Source organism: Cnephaeus nilssonii (genome assembly GCF_951640355.1).
Source record: "Cnephaeus nilssonii genome assembly, chromosome: 6".
NCBI classification, from domain to species: Eukaryota; Metazoa; Chordata; class Mammalia; order Chiroptera; family Vespertilionidae; genus Cnephaeus; species Cnephaeus nilssonii.
This window is the reverse complement of record NC_137077.1, coordinates 105,997,631-106,019,356: the sequence shown is the minus strand read 5'-3', so window position 1 is coordinate 106,019,356 and position 21,726 is coordinate 105,997,631. Positions and strand designations below refer to the sequence as shown.

Sequence of the window (21,726 nt, the reverse complement as noted above, 5' to 3'; positions counted from 1 at the left end):
CTGATGTTGCTAAGGAATGTGTGAAAATGCTAAGGAAACATCGATCACAGGCAATTGAGTAGATTAAAAGAGGGAATGATTTGGGGATTTGGAATGGATTAATTCAATTTACATTACTTTTAATGGGGAAAAATGATGTTTTCGAACAAATTGCTTTTTGAACAGCCTTCTGGAAAGAATTAAGTTCAAGAAGTGAAGTTCCATGGCATAAGATTTCATTGGAGAAATAAAATCAAACCAATAGTTGGCATTTATTGAAAATCTACTAGGAGCTAGGTACAGGGTTCATTCACTTATTCATTCATTCATAAATTTGTTTATTTAGTATCTTCTGTGTACCTTGCATTGTTCTCAGTACTGCATGTTTGGCAATAAACAAAACACTAAAAAAACAGAGCCCTGAGAGGACCAAAATGGCAGGTACTTGCTGCCTCCTACAACCACATCAAAATTACAACTAAAATACAGAGCAACCGGAAAACCAAGATGGTGGCATAAGGTATACAACTGTAAATGCTGCCTCTCACAACCACACCAAAACTACAACTAAAAGACAAAACAACTATCACCCAGAACCATGGGAAAGCTGACTGAGTAGAAGTTCTACAACTAGAAGGAACGAAAAAGCTCATTGAGACTGGGTAGAAGGTGCAGAGGCGCGGAAAAACAGAGGTGCAAATCGGGCTGGCGACTGGGTGCGCTGTTTTTTTTCAATCGGAAGGGAGATACAAACCCCTGACTGCTCTGAACTCCAGTTTCTGGCGAGACTCTGGGGACCCAGAATCCTACGGGGAGAAACTGGACTGTCTGGCATTGGGTCCGAAAGTGAGGGTGGCTTTCTCGCAGAGGTGCTCACAGGAATCATTGTTTACTGCACTGGGGCTGGAAGTGGGAACGCGGAAACGCAGAGACGCAGAGATGCAGAAATGGCTGACTGGCAGCCATTGCTGTTTTCTATGCCCTAGTGATTCCCTGAGATTCTGCCCCACCCAATTTACAAACCCACCCAAGCTGTGCGCAGTGGCTTTTGCATATGAATTGCCTGCCCTTTCGCAGCTTAACCTAACAAATTGCAGCTGGGTCAGAGAGCTCCAAAACTTCCAAACCCCAAACAAAGAGGAGAAATCTACAGATCTTGCTGTAGCTCCTGCTGGGTGGCCTCCGACAGTAGCTGACTTGCACCTCCTTGCAGATCCAGGAGCCAGTGTACCTAGTGGTCACTGTGAGATGTCATCAGATTTCAACTCCTCACATACATAAGTGACACACTCAAGAGGCAGACTTAGTGAGCGCCAAAGCCCCACTGAAGCAAGTCCTGCCCCATAAGGGTGTCTCCAGTACAGCAGTTCTTCCATTATAGACACAGCTGATCCACACAGCCAATTGGTCTGGAGGTCAGTTCCTCCCAGTATACCAACAACAATCAAGGCTTAACTATAACAAGACTGTGCACCCAGCCCACAAAGGGGTGCACCAAGAGTGTCCACCTCCGGTGATTGGGGAGGCTGAGCCACTGGGCCCTATAGGTCACCTACCACACAAAGCCACTCCATCAACACAGGGAAGAGGCCAAAATGTGGAGGCAAAGAAACATGTCACGAATGAAAGAAATGGAGGAAAGCAAACTAATGGATATAGAATTCAAAACCACAGTTGTAAGATTACTCAAGAATCTTCTAGAGACCACCGAGAAACATAGTGAGACCTCTGAGGAACTTAGTGAGACCTTCAAGGATCTTAATGAGAATGCCAAAAAAATGGAAAAGGACCAGTCAGAAATTAAGCATACACTGTCTGAAATAAATAATAATATACAGAAATCCAACAGTAGACTAGAGGACCCCAAGAATCAAACCAAAGATTTGAAATATGAGGAAGTAAAAAACACCCAACCAGAAAACAAAAAGAAAAAAGAATCCAAAAATATGAAGATAGTGTAAGGAGCCTCTGGGACAACTTCAAGTGTACCAACATCAGAATTATGGGGTTGCCAGAAGAGAGAGAGCAAAATATGGAAAACCTATTAGAAGAAATAATGACAGAAAACTTTCCCCACCTGGTGAAAGAAATAGACTTACAAGTCCAGGAAGCGCACAGAACCCCAAACAAAAGGAATCCAAAGAGGACCACACCAAGACACATCATAATTAAAATGCCAAGGGCAAAAGACAAAGAGAGAATATTAAAAGCAACAAAAGAAAAACAATTTGTTACCTACAAGGGAGCACCCATACGACTGTCAGCTGATTTCTCAACAGAAACTATGCAGGCCTGATGGGAGTGGCAAGAAATATTCAAAGTGATGAATAGCAAGAACCTACAACCAAGACTACTCTACCCAGCAAAGCTATCATTCAGAATTGAAGGGCAGATAAAGAGCTTCACAGATAAGAAAAAGCTAAAGGAGTTACTCACCACCAAACCAGTATTATATGAAATGCTGAAAGGTATTCTTTAAGAAGAGGAAGAAGAAGAAAAAATTAAAGATAAAAATTAAGAACAACAAATACATATCTATCAACAAGTGAATCTAAAAGTCAAGTGAATTAAAAATCTGAGGAACAGAATAAACTGGTGAACATAATAGAATCAGGGGCATAGAAAGGGAGTGAACTGACAATTCTCAGGGGGAAGGGAGTCTGAGGGGTGCAGGAAGAGATTGGACAAAAATCTTAGACCTATGGATGAGGACAGTGGCGGGGGTAAGGGTATGGGGTGGGGGGGATCAGGTGGAGGGGAGCTATGGGGGGAATAAAGAGGAACATCTGTAATAATATGAACAATAAAGATTTATTTTAAAAAATAAAAGTAAAATAAAATACAGAGCAACCATCATTGAAAACCACCTGAAAGCTGGCTGAATGGAAGTCCTCCCGCTAGAGAAGTAAAAAAGAAAGCACATTGAGACTGGTAGGAGGGGCAGAGGTGTGGAACAGGCTGGAACAGCACCCATGTGGGCCGTTTGTTTCTCAGATTGGAGATCGTCCCTGTGGAGAAGCAAGGGGTCCCAGCCCCACACCAGATCCCCAGGGTTCCAGAGCTGGGAATAGAAGTCCCTGTAACTACAGCTATAGAAACAAGCGGGGACTGGGGCTCAGTGACATGGAGGCTGCTGGAAACCCAGATGTTCCTTTTAAAGGGCTGGCGCATGAACTGAACTTACAGGTCCTGCTTCCTCTGCCCCAGCGCCAGGGTGAGGCTCTGGAGGACCCAGACACATCCGAGGAGGAACTGGATTGTCTGGCATCGGGGCAGGAACTTGGGAGCAGCTTTTTCCCAGACAGAGGTGCTTGCAGGGGTCATTGTCTCTGTGCTGGGACCTCCCCCATCACAGAGCTGACTGGCAGCCATATCTGAGCTTCCATCAGCATGTCCCACACTGTGCCCTCTGCACTGGTGATTCCTTGAGACCCCCACCCTATCCAATTTGTAGCCCTACCCAAGCTGTTTGCAGTGGCTTTTGCATATGAATGGCCTGATCTGGCTCAGCCTTCAAACTTTGCTAAAATCTCTCAAACATGCTGCAGCTGGAGCAGCATGCCCCAAACCTATCAATAAAAGGCCCAAGACCCTGCACTAACATAAGCCTGCCTTACTTTACAGCTGGGCCTCCCCTGCCCAAAACAAATAGCTCCTGCAGGGTGGCCCCAGGCAGTGGCTAACTTTGCACCTCCATGGAGGGCCTAGAGCCAGTGCACCTGGTGGACAGCTTCAGAGCATAGCAGATTACAACTCTACACATCCACACGTGACACACTCAAGAGCCAGACTCAGTGAGCACCACTATAGTTACAACTGGTCCTCATAGCCAATTGTCCTGGGGTCAATTCCTCCCAGTGACACCAACAGAAATCAAGGCTCAACTACAACAAGACTGTGCACAGAGCCCATACATGGGCTCACCTAGAGTGCCCAGCTCAGGTGACTGGGGAGGCTGAGCCACTGGGCCCTACAGGACACCTACTACACAAGGCCACTCTTCCAACTCAAGGAGGCATAGCAGCTCTACCTAATACAGAGAAACAAACACAGAGAAGCGGCCAAAATGAGACAAAGAAACATGTCATGAATGAAACAAATGGGAGAAAGCAAAATTTTGGATATGGGTTCAAATCCATGATTATAAGCTTACTCAAGGATCTTCATGAGACTTTCAAGGATTTTAGTAAGAATGTCAAAGACATGAAAAAGGACAAGTCAGAAATTAAGCATACACTAACTGAAATAAAGAATAATATACAGGGATTCAGCAGTAGAGTAGAGGAGTCTGAGGATCAAATCAACGATGTGGAATATGAGGAAGCATAAAACACCCAATCAGAAGAGCAAAAAGAAAAGAGAATCCAAAAATATGAAGCTAGTGTAAGGAGCCTCTGGGACAACTTCAAGTGTACCAACATTCTCATTATGGGGGTGCCAGAAGGAACAGAGAGAGAGCAAGATATTGAAAACCTATATGAAGAAGTAATGACAGAAAACTTCCCCTACCTGGTGAAAGAAATAGACTTACAAGTCCCAAGAAGTGCAGAGAGTCCCAGTCAAGAGGAATTCAATGAGGCTCACACCAAGACACATCAAATTAAAAGGCCAAGGGCTAAAGATAAAGAGAGAATCTTAAAAGCAGCAAGAGAAAAGCAGTTAGTTACCTACAAGGGAGTATCCATATGACTGTCAGCTGATTTCTCAACAGAAACTATGCAGGCCAGAAGGGAGTGGCAAGAAATATTCAAAGTGATCAATATTAAGGACCTACAATCAAGAATAGTCTACCCAGCAAAGCTCTTATTTAGAATTAAAGGTCAGATAAAGAGCGTCACAATAGCACTTGTATTTGTTTTTGTAATTTGTGGACAAAAACTACATACAGGTGCTAAAAATAAAGCCTCTTTTGCAACCCAGAACTCATTGTTCAGTATGAGTTTTGATACATATAAGAAGGAACATGATAGAAATAAAATAAAAAAAAAGCGTCACAAACAAGAAAAATCTAAAGGAGTTCATCACCACCAAACCAGTATTACAGGAAATGTTGAAGGGTATTGTTTATGAAGAAGAAGAGATAAAAAATATGAACAATAAAATGGCAACAAATACAAATATATCAATAATTGAATCTAAAAATCAAAATAACCAAACAAGAAATCTCATGAATGAAATAAATTGGTGACTAAAATAGAACCAGAGGCATGGAAGCATGGAACAGACTGATGAATCTCAGAGGGAAGGGGAGAAGGGAGGCGGGAAGAGATTAACCAAAGATCTTACCCTTGGACACAGAGTAGCAGGGTGAAGGCCTGGGGCAGGTTGGGAACCATGTGAAGGGAGGCCGTGGGTGCTGGGGGGAGAGGAGGAAATCGGTAATACTCTCAACAATAAAGATTTGAATAAGAAAAAAGAAAAAAAATGTAGAAAAAAAATCAGAGCCATTGTGAAGTTTACGTTCTGGAAGGGAGTCAGACAAAGACTACAGACAGACAAACTATGAAACTGGTGTCAAGGAATGTAAAGGTGGGAGTGGAAGAGGGCATGTGGCAGTGAAAGTGGGGTTTGATCTTGGACAGAGTGGCATTTGTGTAGACCCAAGGAAGTTAAAGAAGAAGCCTGCTCTCTACAGAGGCCAGTGTAGCTGGAGAAGTGGGAAGAGTTCCTGTTAGCGGGGCTGGGCAGATTGTACAAAGCCTTCTAGGTCAGAGTGATGACGGAGGTTTTACTGAGTGAGATACGACTGGGGAAAGCAGTGATCCCCATAGCTGCCTGTGAAGAAGGTAGGAGAGGATGTGTCAAGGTCTCGTCACCAGGGATTGGCAGTGATGGGGCTCTAACTCGGTCTGACTGCAGAGCCTCTGTCCTAACAACTTCTGAGTCTGAAACCTGTTAGATGATGGGATACATAACTAGCAGCCTTAAGGCTGTTGCCAGGTTCATGCCTCAGGTGCCCATAGTCATGGGTGCCACAGTATCACTGATCCTTTTTGTGGGCAGATGTTGAATCTGTATTCAGGGAGAAGTCTGCTTCTTCAGCCAAACTTCTGCTCATTCAGGGCCATTCTCTGAGGACTTCCCCCCCCCCCCCCCCCTCAACCCGCATGGTGTGCTGTGGAAGCGGGAGCTGGCTTTGTTTTAAAGCAGAATGCCTTCCTTTCTGCAGTGGGGTGCAGTGGGATGAGGGTGTAGAACAGGACCAATGTCTGAGTCTGCTTTGTCTTTGCTGCTCCTGCCTGAATATTCAGATTCTGAGAGTCAAGACGAAATCATCCAGAATATCGCCAGGCAACTTGCCCATATAGGGGACAGGATGGACCGCAGCATCCCCCCAAGACTGGTGAATCACCTGGCAATACAGTTTATGAATGGGAACCTGTCAGAGGAAGTAAGTGAGAAACGCTTTGGTGCCTTTTCTGGGTTGAGAAGTGTGAGGGCTTTTTGCATTGTCAGTTTAACCAACAAGATCTGCCCTCTGGGCGCTATCAGACAGACCAGTGTTCAGTGAGGTAACTCAATTCATGACTGTCCACAAAAGCATTGGAAATAGAAATTATAGCATGGTTAATTGTCTTTCAGAAGAATTAAGTTATTTGACATTTAGGAATGAGTCAAAGTTTCAGGATAAAAGCCTCTAAAAAGATGAACAAAATGTAGATGACTCTTCCAGAAATAACTTTCTTCAGTTTTATGGAGCTGAATAAAAATGCCAACAGAGAACTTTAAGTCACTTACCCAGGTGTGACAGGAAAAGCAACACGTTAGTCTCCTACTCTTGGCTTCATGGTCGTAATCTACATACTAATACTTACAGAGCTTCTATCATTAGCCAAGAATTGTGGGGATACAAAAATAGGTCTAAGACACTAGGAAACTTAGTGGGGGAAATACCCCAAGGTATTTTTTTGACTACCAACTAAAAATGCAAGTACCTCTCACTACATAGAAATGTATTAATCCTCCAAGGTTCAATCAGGCCAGGTCTCCTGCTTCCAAGAAGGCTTATCCCCTCTTTAGTGGTCTCCTCCCATCCCATATGATGGTCTCCCCAGCTGTCACAGAATCTGTAAGCATCCAGTGATGTTCTGCCTGGGACCTTTCCCACAATGTTAACTCTCCATGAAAGTAATGAGCCTGCAGGCCCTCTCAAGTCTAATGTTCTATGGTGTGCCTGTTCCAGGTGGGAATATCACATGCAGCCCCTCCTCCCTCCCTCTAGCGTGCAAGGTCTGCACCAGTAACTGGGCATGCGATATCTTGGGTAGTTAACTAATTCTTGATTTGAAGTGCTTCAGAGGTAGGGAATAACTTGGCTTCTTTAGTTCCATCAGTGTTGAGTGTGCACACAAGATGCTCAGTGACCACGCATTTGGTTAATGAGTGTTTCACTCCAGGGAGTAATCTCAGTCTTCCCTTTCCATCTCCTGTCAGAACTAAATTGTTTCTCATTCTCTCTTCCAACCACCTTAGCTATTTAGTAAGTACTTCCTTGTGAAATGAGAGCATGTTTCTTCATGCTTTCCACTGGAGGACTACTTTTCATTTAAGAGGGAAGAATATTGGTGACCTAGCCTTCTGTTTTCACCTCTGTACAGGACAGAAGGGAGTGCCTGGCTGCTGCCCTGGAGCAGGTCATGCAGACTTACCCTAAAGACATGGAGAAGGAGAAGACTATGCTGATGTTGACCATGCTGTTGGCCAAAAAGGTGGCCGATCACACACCATCCTTGCTCCGTGATGTCTTTCGCACAACAGTGAATTTTATTAATCAGAACCTACTCACCTATGTGAGAAACTTAGTCAGAAATGTAAGAACCAGTGTTGTCAGCTCCTTGGCGTTTCACTAAATCCTCTTGGTGTCTGCCTACTCCCTACATCCATTTCCCTCTAAGGTCAGGAAACTCAGCAGAGACCTCTGCTACTTTCCTCCCTTTCTTCTGCTTCTGATGACCAAACCATAAGGAAGGCTGTTATAAACCTTCCTGTTCAGGCAAAAAGGCTTGGTTTTGCTTTCTTGAACAAGAACGTTATGTAATAGGAGGTGGCAATGAAAAAAAAGCTTTTGAGCTTTATCAGCTTCATTTCCTAAAAAATGTATTTTTTAAAATTTATTTCAGAGAGAAAGGGAGAGGGAGGAAAACATCAATGATGAGAGAGAATCATTAATTGGCTGCCTCCTGCATGCCCCCCACTTGGGATCGAGCATGCAACTTGGGCATGTGCCCTGACCAGGAATCAAACTGTGATCTCCTGGTTCATAGGTCGACGCCCAACCATTGCGCCATGCTGGCTGGGCAGCTTCATTTTTTTTTAAGATTGCTACTGTCATTGGGGGAAGGCTTATTTCATACTGCCCATAGAATTACTAGTGCTAGTGTGATATAGGTGGTATAGACAGAGCATGAAAGAAAGTGGCTGAGGGATCCAAGCTGAGCATCCCAGATCTGCTGTCAACTTCACCTTGTCACAAAAATAAGTATAATTAAATTCTTTAAAAACATGCTTACAAAACAAACAAATGAAAACATGCTAACTAAGAAAGATGAAGGTGAGAGAGACCAAAAGGAGAGATAAAAAAGCAGGGAGGAGAGGTTATCTAAAACCTGTCCCAGAAGACATCTGTCCATAACCAGGATATTAAGTCACAGTTCATGTTGTTGCCCAAGAAGGCTAGACAGTCCTTAATGTCTGCTGCTTCAGTTTCAGAGCCAACTGGATGTTCAATGGATGTATCTTTTCTCTAAATTTGAACATATTAGTGAGTATTTGGGATTTTATGTGTCAGAAGCATTACTCAGGCATCCAACCCTCTTAAAATTAGTAATAAACCTTAAAAGCTTTCTCGATCTGCTTTGAACTTTAGTTATACCAGCATTTTGAAACAGGAGAATGAATAAAAATCTCAAATCAGGTATTAAACCATGCTGAATTGTTGGAAGCGGGTACACCTGAGAAAGTTCCTAGACAGTGTTTACCACCCACCACCCAAGGGGAGTAAATGGGCAAGACATCAACAGCAGTCTGTATTAACAGCTTACCAAATACTGAACGGCTCAAACAGAATCTTGATTCCTTGGAACCAAGATGTCTCTTGGCACCATAAGTGACCCAATAGATGGGAATATCCACATCTCAGCACCTTGAAAGTCTGTTTTTGCAGTTGCTCTCATGGAGCAAAACATAGGATGCAAGGATATAAGGATGACAGGGCTCCAGAGAACATGTTTCTGCACAACCCCCAGTTTCACTTGTATTTCTTATGGCACTGGAGTTCTTAAAGGGCTGAATTCTGGCTTGTAAATTAAAACAGCTAATTTAGACTTTAGAAAATGATCATCAATAAAGCAGTAACATCTATTAAATTATATGTGTGGAGCACTAAAAAACTCACATGGGAGTTAACCCAAATCTATGGAGATGGCAGTAATAGAAACTGTATTTTAGACGTGCTAAATAAATATATACTAAAGGTTTTATGTTGGTTGGGGAGGAGTTATAGATTATAATTAATCCTTGAAGCCAATCAGAAACTCAAAAGTTTTGGCAGAGACTGCTAGATGCCCCCAATATCTGTCCTCCCTGTCTTCTGTAGTTATAGGATTTATAACTGGGTCCTTTTGGTCTACATAGCCCAGGTTCCTTTGTAAGCCAGGTGTGACCTGTAACTTTTGATTAAAGAGATGCAGGCAGAAGTGATATATACATCTCTGTACTGTGTCCCTGAAGAGAAGGGGTCTGCCCTCTACTTCTCCCTTCCCCTGTCCACAGGTTGAAGTGTGCATAGGATGTGGGTACAGGTGAGGGCTTTATCTTAGTGACAAGGATCAGTAAGAGGCTCCTGGCTCCCAAGACTGAGGGTGCTGACTGCTGACATATAATTAGAGAAATAAACAAATCTTGTTTAAGTCATATTTAGATTACCTGTCATAGAAGTTGAATGTATATTCTAATACATGCAGTGTACATTTGGTAAAAGTGAAGGGTGTAGAACTTCTAATCATTTACAAAAATTGGTAAATAATGACCATAGGTCAAATCTGGCCTGCTGCTTGTTTTTATAAACAAAGTTTTATTGTAACATAGCCATGCTCATTCATTTGTGTATTTTTTCTGTCTGCTTCCACACTGTAACATCAGAATGAAGCCATTGTAACAAAGAGCATATGGCCAAGACTGAGTGGCCTACAGAGCCTAAAATATTATCTGGGCCATAACAGAAAGTATCCCTGCTGTTAGAAGGAAAGAAAAAGAAAGCCTGGTCATTCAATACAGGTTAGAAAAGAGGGAGAAACAGTAAATAAGAAGTCATAAAAAAAAAAAAGAATTCTATATATATAAAAGCCTAACCGGTCGCTATGACACGCACTGACCACCAGGGGGCAGATGCTCAGCACAGGAGCGGAAACCACAGGCATGGAAACATGGAACAGATTGATGAATTTCAGAGGGGAGGAGGAAGGAGGGAAGGCGGGAAGAGATAAACCAAAGATCTTATATGCGTACTAGAGGCCCGGTGCACGGATTCGTGCACCAAGCCTTTAGTTTAAAATAAAAAGTTAGAAATATGACTAAACATATTGGTGGGGGAAAAATTATACTAGCTAATTCTGGTTTTTCCTTTCTTGATCTAGGAGATGGACTGAATGGATGACTACAAAGCATGTCTGGTTAAAACTTGATACAGGACAGCAGTTAGCTGCCTCTAGTGGAGATGGAGTCGTGACCACTTAGAGTTCTTAGAGAAGACAGGCACAAGATAACAGTTATTTATTTCTCATTATTTTTAAAGGTGATGTTTTAGGCCTGTGACCCAATTAGAAATCTCTACAGTAATATACTTGAATAAAAATGTCAACTTGGACATATTTGAACAAGCTTGATCCCATTTTTTAAGTCTACACATTGTGCCTTTATCTTTTTTTTTCATTGTTATCATGTTGTTTTTTTAAATAAATCTTTATTGTTCAGATTATTACAGTTGTTCCTCTTTTTTCCCCCCATAGCTCCCCTCCACCTGGTTCCCATCCCACCCTCTTCCCTTACCTCCCCCTGACTGTCCTCATCCATAGGTGTACGATTTTTGTCCAGTCTCTTCCCGCACCCCCCACACCCCTTTACCCCTGAGAGTTCTCAGTCCACTCCCTTTCTATGCCCCTGATTCTATTATATTCACCAGTTTATTCTGTTCATCAGATTTTTATTCACTTGATTTTTAGATTCACTTGTTCATAGATATGTATTTGTTCATAATTTTTATCTTTACCTTTTTTTTCTTCTTCCTCTTAGAGAATACCTTTCAGCATTTCATATAATACTGGTTTGGTGGTGGTGAACTCCTTTAGCTTTTTCTTAACTGTGAAGCTCTTTATCTGACCTTCAATTCTGATTGATATCTTTGCTGGGTAGAGTAATCTTGGTTGTAGGTTCTTGCTATTCATCACTTTGAATATTTCTTGCCACTCCCATCTGGCCTGCATAGTTTCTGTTGAGAAATCAGCTGACAATCGTATGGGTGCTCCCTTGTAGGTAATTAACTGTTTTTCTCTTGCTGCTTTTAATATCCTCTTTGTCTTTTGCTCTTGGCATTTTAATTATGATGTGTCTTGGTGTGGTCCTCTTTGGATTCCTCTTGTTTGGGGTTCTGTGCGCTTCCTGGACTTGTAAGTCTATTTCTTTCACCAGGTGGGGGAAGTTTTCACTCTTTATTTCTTCAAATAGGTTTTCAGTATCTTGCTCACTCTCTTCTTATGGCACCCCCATAATTCTGATGTTGGTACGCTTGAAGTTGTCCCAGAGGCTTCTTACACTATCTTCAAATTTTTGGATTCTTTTTTCTTTTAGCTTTTCCAGTTGAGTGATTTTTGCTTCTTTGTATTTTAAACCTTTGACTTGATTCTTGCGTTCCTCTAGTTTGCTGTTGGGTGTCTGTATTTTTTTTTATTTCAGTCACTGTATGTTTAATTTCTAGTTGGTCCTTTTCCATATCCTCGAGGGTCTCTTGCATATCCTTGAGGGTCTCACTAAATTTATCAGCCTTTTCCATGAAATTCTTGAAAAACCTTATAACCGTGGTTTTGAACTATATGTCCAGTCGTTTGTTTTCCTCCATTTCTTTGGTTTGTGATCTGTTTCTTTGTCTCCCCATTTTCGCTGCTTCCCTGAGTTGGTAGGGTAGCTTTGTGTGCTAGGTGTCCTATATGGGCCAGTGGCTTGGCCTCCCCAATTACCTGAGGTGGACACTATTGGTGCCCCCCTTTGTGGACTGTGTTGTAGTTAAGTCTTGATTTTTGTTGGTATCAGTGGGAGGAGTTGACCTCCAGGCAAGTTGGCTGTGAGGATCAGCTGTGTCTATGCTGGGAGACAGCCTTATTCGACTAGACTTGCAAAATTGTAAAAGCCTCTGTGCTCAGCTTGGATGGGGCGGAGTTTCAGGGTGGAGCATATAGCCTTGGCTTCCCGTCAGCCCCGCCCTATGAGGTTCCTGGGTCTCAGTGTCCCTCGGTACTCGCTGCAAGCACCTCTGAGAGAAAGGTGCCCTCGAGTTTTGCCTGCTGCCAAACAGTCCGTCCTCTGCGCGCATTCACGTGTGCATCTCCGGAACTCTGCCTTTCGCCGCTCCCGAGTTTCCGCCTTACAGCCCAGATTCCCCCAGTATGAGCCTGGATCCCCAGGGTCTCGCCCGGTACTGGGGTTCAGTGCAGTCAAAACTGGGGTTCAGTGCAGTCTGGAGCTTTTATCTCCTTCCCGCTAGAGAACACCAGCCAGGCACTTAGCCGCCCCGTCCTCTCCAGCTCCGTCCTCCGCACGTGCGCGTGCCCGTGTCTCCGTACCTCAGGCTTTTACGGCTCCTCTGATTTTCCTTGTGGTTTTCTCTTTCCTTCTAGTTGTAGAAATTCCAGTCAGTCAGCTTTCCTGTGGTTCTGGATGATGTTCGTTTTGTCTTTTAGTTGTAGTTTTGAAATTGTTGTGCGAGGCTGCAGTTTAGGTGTTTACCTATGCCGCCATCTTGGTTTTTCCCTATCATGTTAATTGTTGACTCTTGTGCCTTTATCTTATTTCACTTGAACATTAAAGTTAAAAACAGTTTATAAGGCAGAAGAAAAAAAACAATGTTTTTTGTTTAAAAACCATCTACTGTTTATTAAAGTGCAACCTCAGGGCATAGTCTTACAGCAGTGTTGTGTAAGGGGAGCAAGGACCAGAGGAAGAATGCATATATCCCTTACAAAGAAAAATGCCTCGCAGAACAGGGACCTCTTAATACTACTAAAGAATAGTCTTCTGGTTTAAAAACCAGACAGTACCGGAGATTCTGGATTCAGAGCATGTTGGACTTTTTTCAACTTGATTTCCTTTTATTAAGAGTCAAGAAAAACCATAGGCAAGTAAAAGGTGTGGAGGTGATTTAAGGGCCAGTGTCACCAAATTTCCAAAACTGGGTAACTAAAGGCACATTTTCTTTTTCTAAGAAGTCAAGGTGGAGTACCAGACACTACTGCATACATTCTGTGAGGACTGTCTGCTAATAACCTTGTATTTTCATTTTCCAGTCATAGCCCTCAATTCAAGCCTAAGAGGTTGTGTCAGGAGCAAACAGGTTTTTCTAGGCATAAAAAACAGCCTGGCCAGTATGGCTCAGTGGTTGAGCATCAACCCATGAACCAGGAGGTCATGATTCGATTCCCAGTCAGGCACATGCCCATGTTGCAGGCTCAATCCCAAGTGTAGGGTGTGCAAGAAGGCAGCCAATTGATGATTCTCTCTCATTATCTATCTCTCCCTCTCACTTTCTCTCTGAAATCAATAAAAATATATTTAAAATAAAATGAAAAACCAGACTTAAAAATTCAACAGTTGAGTAGTTGCCTTTTCTAGGGATATAGTTAGAATACAAGTAATAACAAAATCAAATTTCTTAGGTAATGCCCAAATAAACCAGGGAGCGCATACATTTAAAAATGGTGCTGAGGTGTCTATGGTTACAAGCAACGACTGTTTACTAAGGTTCCATTTGCATGTATGATGGTGGATGTTGGGTCCATGTCACACACATTACCTTTATACTAATACTCTTGTTACTGTGAACATGACACTCTGGAGAAGCATTTGAATAAGAGTAATGAAGTACTAATATATAGTTCCTTGTTACCAATTTTATGTTCCTTGAGTATTTAAATTAATCAGAAAAGAAAAAATGACTGTGTATCATTCCGCATTAAATACTTAAAACACTACAGTTGGGACTCAATCTGATATCTGCAATATGTTGCAAATATTAAAAGCAAATAGATGTTGTCATGCAGTATGAATGCCATCATTTGGAAAACATTTTCTAGTAATGCTATTATTATGAATGTTTTGGAATGGACTTTTTCCCCCAAAGGATACATATCAGAAACATATAGAAACAAGTTGAATCACACATATACATACATATACTCTCATCCATACAATCAGATTCTCACTGGGGGGAGATATTTTCTTCCAGAAAGAGCAATTTAAATACAAGTAGTTGACTAAACAAATGGAAAAGAGCCTTGCAAATATACCCGAGAACAATTCCAACCTGAGCATAAGCTGCTTGGCTAGGGCTCTTGTAAACAGAGTTCACAGGTGGAGGACCCTGGTGACAAGCTATGTAGAGGTTAGTTTTGTTTAAAGAAAAAAGACAGGATTTATTATTATAGTAACATGACAGATTCTAACTCTCCATGGAAGGCTATATTGAAGTAACTAAACAACAGTGACTGAATTAAAATATTCTATAGGCAAGGCTACTATTAACTTTACATTCCCCAGTGTACTATGGAATGAATGGAAGGTTTGCACTGGGAGTCACCTATTGCCAGCTTTTGAGCAAGACAGGCCTCTGGCTGTGTCTGCTTAACCCTCTTGAATGAGTGTTGAAAAGTCTAGCAATGCCTAGAGTTTGCCTCCACAACCCATAGCACAGGCAGGGGAAATGGAACAAAAAGTAACAAACTAGGAAAAAAGGAAGAGAAAGAGTCGTGGTGCTACCTTCAAATCATTCAGTGATGATTCCTGTGTCAGACTGCCTTACCCTTGTTCACAAGAAATATTTAACACATTAAATAAGAAAGCTAATGATAACTGCTAATTATTCATAAGGCAACTCATCCAATATTTAGAGGCAAAACATTTGGTATAATTAGGAATTGGGAATAATCCTGGATCTTATTTGTTTGGGACAACGTGCTCAATATTTACTAATTCGGGCACACGATATGGTAAGCATAGGCTGCCCTTGTGCAGCAGACAATTGGCACAGCCGTGTGCAGAGAGCCTGCCAATACTGTTTTGCAGGGTCACAAAAAAATAGTAACAACTGGAAAAAGCACTAGACTTGGAATCAGAAAAATTCCAATCATTGCCTCTCATATGCTAGAACACTTTATAAAAGTTAGTAAATGCTCAACTAATATTTGCTGAAATTATAATTACCCACACTTCTTTTTAGAAAAGGGATATTCTAATATGGAAAAATATGCACCCTGAGTTCAAACCCATGTCACGGTTGAACCCTCTCAGTTATAATAGGAGATTATTACTAATGGCACATCTTGGTCCTCCAGGGAAGAGGCAACTTTCGGGCATCAAGTGTATTGCTGAGATTTTAAATGAAATAATGCTTGTGATGGTATTGGTTCAGAGGCTAGAAGCTGTTTCTATAAAGTGAGCAGATAGTGATATTTCATCAGGAGGACCAGCCCTCCTGATGATACAAATATCACCATCTTACATTCTTTGAAAGATAAGTTTGTGTGAGAAAAGGGAAAATTTTTCTTACCTGCAATACCTTTTATTTCTAGAAAACCTCTCTTGAAATAATTGAAGAATTCTATGGGTATGACATTTGTCCACATGTCATACTTTTAGAAAAAAAGCAAGAGAGCATGCATCACTTTTATATTACTAGAGAGAATCAGCACAGAAGCTGAGGAAATTAATGGTAGCTGTGGTTCAAAAAACCATGTTCTGTGTTTGCTGTTTATTCCCCTAGTACAAACCCAGGCAGTAGTAGCTGCATTTAATACAAGAGATGGGACACAGGCAAGAAGAGGTATCAAGGATGACTTTGGGTGGTGAATGTGTGAACCAGATGGTCAACGGTTGTTTCTCTTCATCTAGAAAGCTTTCTTTCTAGGGGCAATGATGACCATGAGAGTCCCCCTAAGGCACACTGTAGAAATGGATTTCTTTGGGCTCAGAATGATCATTGTATTACAGAGAAGATAAATTAGCATCCTTTAATTCTAGTATTTTTCTTAAACATTCACTAGCTTTTTGCCAAGTGGTCAGAAATAATTATATTTAAAAGAACAGTAAAGAAGAGTTCTATAAGACTAACAAAAACTTTTCCTCAATAGTTCAAAGAATGAGAAATGATAAACGGTGATATTCTTAATTCTGCATTTGAGTTGGATTTATTGTGAATTGTCCCTTTTTCTTAAATTTAGGTGCTCTATAAGTCGGGACAGAAGGGAACAGCCTCCTACTACCAGCCCCCATAAAAAAAGGGTGGGTGACAAATGATTTTCTTTTAAATATAACAGCAAAAATAGGAGCTGGTGTAAGAAGCAGTCTTATTAGGGTATTCCCTTCCACTGCCAGGGCAGAGGATAAGGAAATGAAGAAAAAACGTGGACATTGACCATCCTATTAACTCAGGAACTTTCAACAATTCGATCTAGAGAAAGCCAATGGAAAAGAATAGCTATTTACCATTATACAGCAAAATCCAATTGGCCACATAACTTTGGATTAACGTTCAAGAGACGGGAAAATAAAGCAGCAATGGTAGCATCGTATCACGTCTTAGTCTTTTCTTTAATGGAGAACACAGACCCAAATATCCTAAGCCACATATCTCTCTAGCAGCTCAGAAATGAACTTGGTTTACATTAGTGCTTAAATGTGTTCAGCCATTGGGTTTGAGGATACAGAGTTTAAAAGTGTGAACTCTGGAAGGAAAATATTTTATTATAAACTAGAGGCCCGGTGCATGAATTCATGCACTGGTGGGGTCCAGCCGGCCCACCCCCATGGGGGCCATGGGGGGCGGGGGCCAATCAGGGGCAGGGCCGGCCGGGGCGAGGGGCTGCAGGTGTTCTGGTTGTTCAGCCGTTTGGTCAATTTCCATAATACCCTTTTATTATATAGGTGGTGGGGGGAGTTAAGATAACACACCAGTTTGCTCTCACCCTATGCAAACACAAGTGTAGCAATAAGAACACAGAGTAATCCACTGCAACAGCCAGAGCCCAAGAAGGAAATAATTCTGTACTACATGAATCCCATTTCCCCCCTCACCCCTAGCTGTATTAATCAAGGTGCACCAAAATCTTTAAAAACATCACTCCCTAAATGGGACACTAAAACTCAGAACATAAAGATATACCCCATGATAAAGCTGAAGTGGCACACAAACACACTTCAGAACTTTTCTTGACCAACTTTTAAATAGCACTGCTTTAGGGAGAAGATTTAATTTTTAAAAATATATTTTAAAAAGAAAGCACATTTAAAACATCACATTTTGGTGATCGGGATAAGGTAAAGTAATTTTACTACAAATTTCACGATCTAAAAAAATAATTTGTTACATTTACTAAGATAAATCTGAGATGACCTATGTATCAAACAAGTATGTCCTGCATAGTGACACCATGATCCTCAGGCATAAAATGACACTTCTCACCCTTCCAGAGGTGGGATCAGCCAGATGCAAGAAAATTATGCTGATTCTCAACTAGTACATATAAATTAGGATCATTTTGGTTTATCACACTGGCATTTGGACTGTGAAGATTTCAGTGAAGAAGCCTGAAAACCAAACTAGAAATCGAGGGTAACCAAGAAAGTCAAGCTTCTCTTTTCATACTTTTTATTTCAATGATATTTAAGAGACTTTCTGTATTTCATATGAGTTAAAATTCATTGGTCTGTAAGCCAAGTATAAAAATGCAGTAAAGGACTGCAAAGGAGTTAGATGGTGGACCAGTAACACTAAGGCCAGAGAGTATAGGGGAAAAACACACTAGCCCAGGTTATGGACAGTGACCATCCAGCAAGGGAGATGCTGCTGGTGGGTAGCCATAAATTCAGTAGGATGGCCATACACAAAAGAGCTCCAGAGGTCATTTAAGCCATTTTCCTGCTTCTAAACGAGACAGATCTCTCTCGTCAGTTACTTGTCATAGCACTTATAGGTAGGGAGCCTCCTCCCCTCTTTTTACAGATTACTAAAGGCAGTATCTTTACAAGGTGAAGCTATAAGAAGCATCAGAGACTTGATAGGTACAGAGCAAGCACGCTCAATGGATCTTAGGAGAAACCTGGGGGTGAAGAGGAGGAGTGTGGTACCTGAGAAGCAGCTGTGACATAAGAGGAGAATACCCTCAGACTATAGGACTAAAAAGATGGGGAAGAAAAAAAAGCCAAAAAGGAATGACTGCAAACACAGCATGTTCATCAGAAAAGATGAAATTCCAAGGGCAGGACCGAGTCAGTAGCTGAGGAGCACACAGCTAGGCCTCTTGCCTGGGAACTTCCATCACAGATGCTCCTAAATTAACCCTCTCCCTCTAAAGCTGTGGCCCATAAGAGGGAATAATTTTACTCCCAGGGACATTTGGCAATGTCAGGAGATATTTTTGGTTGTAACAACTGGGGGAGAGTTGCTACTGGTATTTAGTGGGTACAGGCCAGGGATGTTGCTAAACACAATGCACAGGACAACTTCCTATAACAAAGACATTTCAAGATATAATTAATGCAGATATTGAGAAACCTGTACCAGATGAATTACTTTACTCTTACGATCCAGAATCTACCACGAGCCAAGGCCTTTGGAACTTACAATCAGACAAACATGAACACCCTCTACCTCAAGCGAAAAATCTCCAATTATCCAAGAGTGTTCCACAAATGTCCAATCATCTGCTGTCAGTTCAAATTCAGTCACTACAACTAAAACCTAATATCCTTTTTGTCTTATTTCTCTTCTAAAACATGCTATTTCTTTCTCAGAGCCAATGCTACTCCAACTGCCACCGCCAGGATAGCAAAGGCGGCAGCCCCTCCAAACAACAGGATAGACTTGCCCTCAGACAATGCCATAGACTTCTCTTCTCCAGCAGGGTAGGACCCTTCCCTAAGACTCTTTTTCCTTATAGTCATCTCTTCACTCAACAGTGTTTTTGTGGGTTCCAGTATAGGGATCATCTCCTCTCGTTCAATAGGTTCAATTATAGCGGCTTTCATCTCTTCTTCATCAAGTTCTATGAACAATGATGTAGCTGGGCTGACTTTCTCAACTGCAGTCATTTCTGTGTCAGATTCTCTCATGCCCAGCAAGGAAGTGGCAGTGATATGTGGAAGCAAGGGAGCTGGGGCTTTAGCGAATGCCTCTTGCAGCTCCTTGGTTGACAAGACTACAGATGTCATAGCAGCCTCTTCCACACCCTCAGGTATTTCTTCTTTCTCAACATGCACAATGTCAGAATTAGAAGAATTGTTTTCACTCTTCTCTCCAGCCCCATTGCTATCTAAGCTTTTTACTTCAGGATCCATTGTGATCTGCTGCCAGGACTCAGGACCCAGGGACACTGGTAGGCTTTCTGTATGCCAACTCTGGCTGGCTGACAGGGAAATAGGTAAGCCCTCTGACTGCCAAGAAGTAGTCACAGTTGGAGACTCTGGAGGACTGACTTGTCCAGAGTTGTCACTGGGCAGGATATAAATGTCATTGCTATCTTCGGCAACAACTTCAGGGTGTTCCTCCTCCTTGGACTCAAGATTAAAGAGAGTGCCCTAGAAAAGGAGAAGGAGAGTCAATACAAAGAATGGTGAATATATTTTAAATAAATGTAAATCTGGAACAAAAATTATTTCCTAAACTGAAGTTGCAGGAATAAATACATTACTTAAACCTACACACTCTCTGGATTAAGTGCATTTACTTATAGATCAATGCAGAGGAAGAATTTTTAACAAGATGGTAAAACATTTTAAAAAGTTGATTTATACTCAATTCAATTATTAATGCAAAATAGAGAAAACAAAGACAAGACAACCTTGCTCTCAAGGAACTTATGACTTAATAGGATACAAAAATAATGCTTTACCACAGTCAAAGTCTAATTAAGAGTTCAGATGGGGAAATGATTTTTTGGTAGACGCTGGAGAGGGCAGGGAGATGACTGAAAGCTTCATGAAGGAAGCAGCATCTATATGGACATCTGAAGATTGGGTGAAAGCCACAAAGAAGATACAATACAAGCAAAAGCACAGAAATATGAAAAGGGGGAACAGGAAGTAGCTCAGCTTAATTAGTATCAAGTATACACGAAGAAGAATAGGAAGTTCAGTTAAGGTGCACCGTGAGGAATTTGACAGAGAGCTAAGAAATATGAACTTTACTCAATAGGAAATGTTTAGTCAATTAAGTCTTTGAGCTACAAAACAACAAAGCCCCACTTTACAATTACTTTGACAGCAGTAGCAGAATGGAGGGACACCAGAAATGTGGGACTCTTGCTTCCCTCCTTTAACAAGAGTCTACAAAAAGCAAATAGTATCATTTTTCTTTTCCACATTTAACAGGTTAGTTTAATAGGACCCTATTGCAGTGTTAGGCACTGGAGTTATAAGAAGAATGAGACCCAATTCTTGTTCTTAAAAAATTCACTGTCTAGCCCTAGCAGGCTTGGCTCAGTGTATAGAGCGTTGGCCTGTGGACTGAAGGGTCCCAGGTTCGATTCTCAGTCAGGGGCATGTGCCTGGGTTTCAGGCTTATGGGGCATATAGGGGGCAGCCAATCAATGATCCTTTCTCATCACTGATGTTTCTATCTCTCTCTCCCATGCCCTTCCTCTTTGAAATCAATAAAAAATATATATATTTAAAAATTCACTGTCTAGATGCAAAATTGGCATATGAATAGTGAATTTCAGTATGATATAGATTTTAAGATAGGTGTATGCACAGAGTGCTAGGGGAACCCAGAGGTTAAGAAATAATGAAAAACACAGGAAGAGAACCAATTGAGTGTAATGTCAAGAGATCTACAGGAAATTTTACAAAAAGTTTGGGTGGCACTCATAAATGCCACAGAGAATTTAAATAGGATATGCAATTCCTATTTCATTCTGTGATTACGGCTGACGTAGACTAATTTTATTCTTCAATCAAGATAAAAAAAACTTTCAGTGTTTACTAAGTGTCTAATATAAATCAGTAGTCCCTCTAATCACCCCACTAAAAAGAGAAAAACAGATATACAACTAAGCAAATCACATGATCATAATGTCAACATTATGACTGCCCGACATCCTACCTCAACCCCTACTTCAATGTCCTTAAGAAGTCCTGAAAACCTGGGCGCCATGACCGCGGGAGCCGCCACTGGGCCCACTGCTTCAAACCAGGACCCCGCAACCATGCAACCTGCCACCAAGCCCGCCATTGCAGCCACAGACCCCATGCGACTCAATGCCTAGATCCTTTGGTAAGAGCAAAAATGGGGAGACAAAGATACAACCCCCAAAGCTAAGAAAAGGAGAAGTCACCAGGAAATGTACTGAAGGAAACAGAGGCATGCAACATGTTAGAAAAAGAATTCAGAGTAAGAGTTATACAGTTTCTAAATCGTCTGGATAAGAAAATCAACAACTTATGTAAGAATAAAGAGGAAATAAAGAGTGATATAGCTACAATAAAATA

At 41.6% G+C, this 21,726-nt stretch overlaps 2 protein-coding genes across 14 annotated transcripts in view; one reads left to right on the top strand and one right to left on the bottom strand.

Annotated features, from left to right (window-relative positions):
• BID (BH3 interacting domain death agonist) overlaps window positions 1–10,954 on the top strand; it is a 48,741-nt gene extending 37,787 nt beyond the window's left edge. For 6 of the 8 annotated variants that reach the window (XM_079774914.1, XM_079774909.1, XM_079774912.1 and 3 more), the window contains 2 exons: window positions 6,231–6,370; window positions 7,578–10,607. In XM_079774914.1, the coding sequence (XP_079631040.1) occupies window positions 6,231–6,370; window positions 7,578–7,829 (392 nt within the window). In that variant the 3' untranslated portion in view covers window positions 7,830–10,607. The other 2 variants (XM_079774911.1, XM_079774910.1) reach the window with 2 other exon arrangements.
• A 103-nt stretch (window positions 10,955–11,057) lies between these two features.
• The window catches only part of BCL2L13 (BCL2 like 13), a 148,576-nt gene continuing 137,907 nt past the window's right edge, over window positions 11,058–21,726 (bottom strand). For 4 of the 6 annotated variants that reach the window (XM_079774896.1, XM_079774899.1, XM_079774900.1 and 1 more), the window contains one exon: window positions 11,058–19,815. In XM_079774896.1, the coding sequence (XP_079631022.1) occupies window positions 19,018–19,815 (798 nt within the window). In that variant the 3' untranslated portion in view covers window positions 11,058–19,017. The remainder of the gene's footprint in view (window positions 19,816–21,726) is intronic. The other 2 variants (XM_079774895.1, XR_013813700.1) reach the window with 2 other exon arrangements.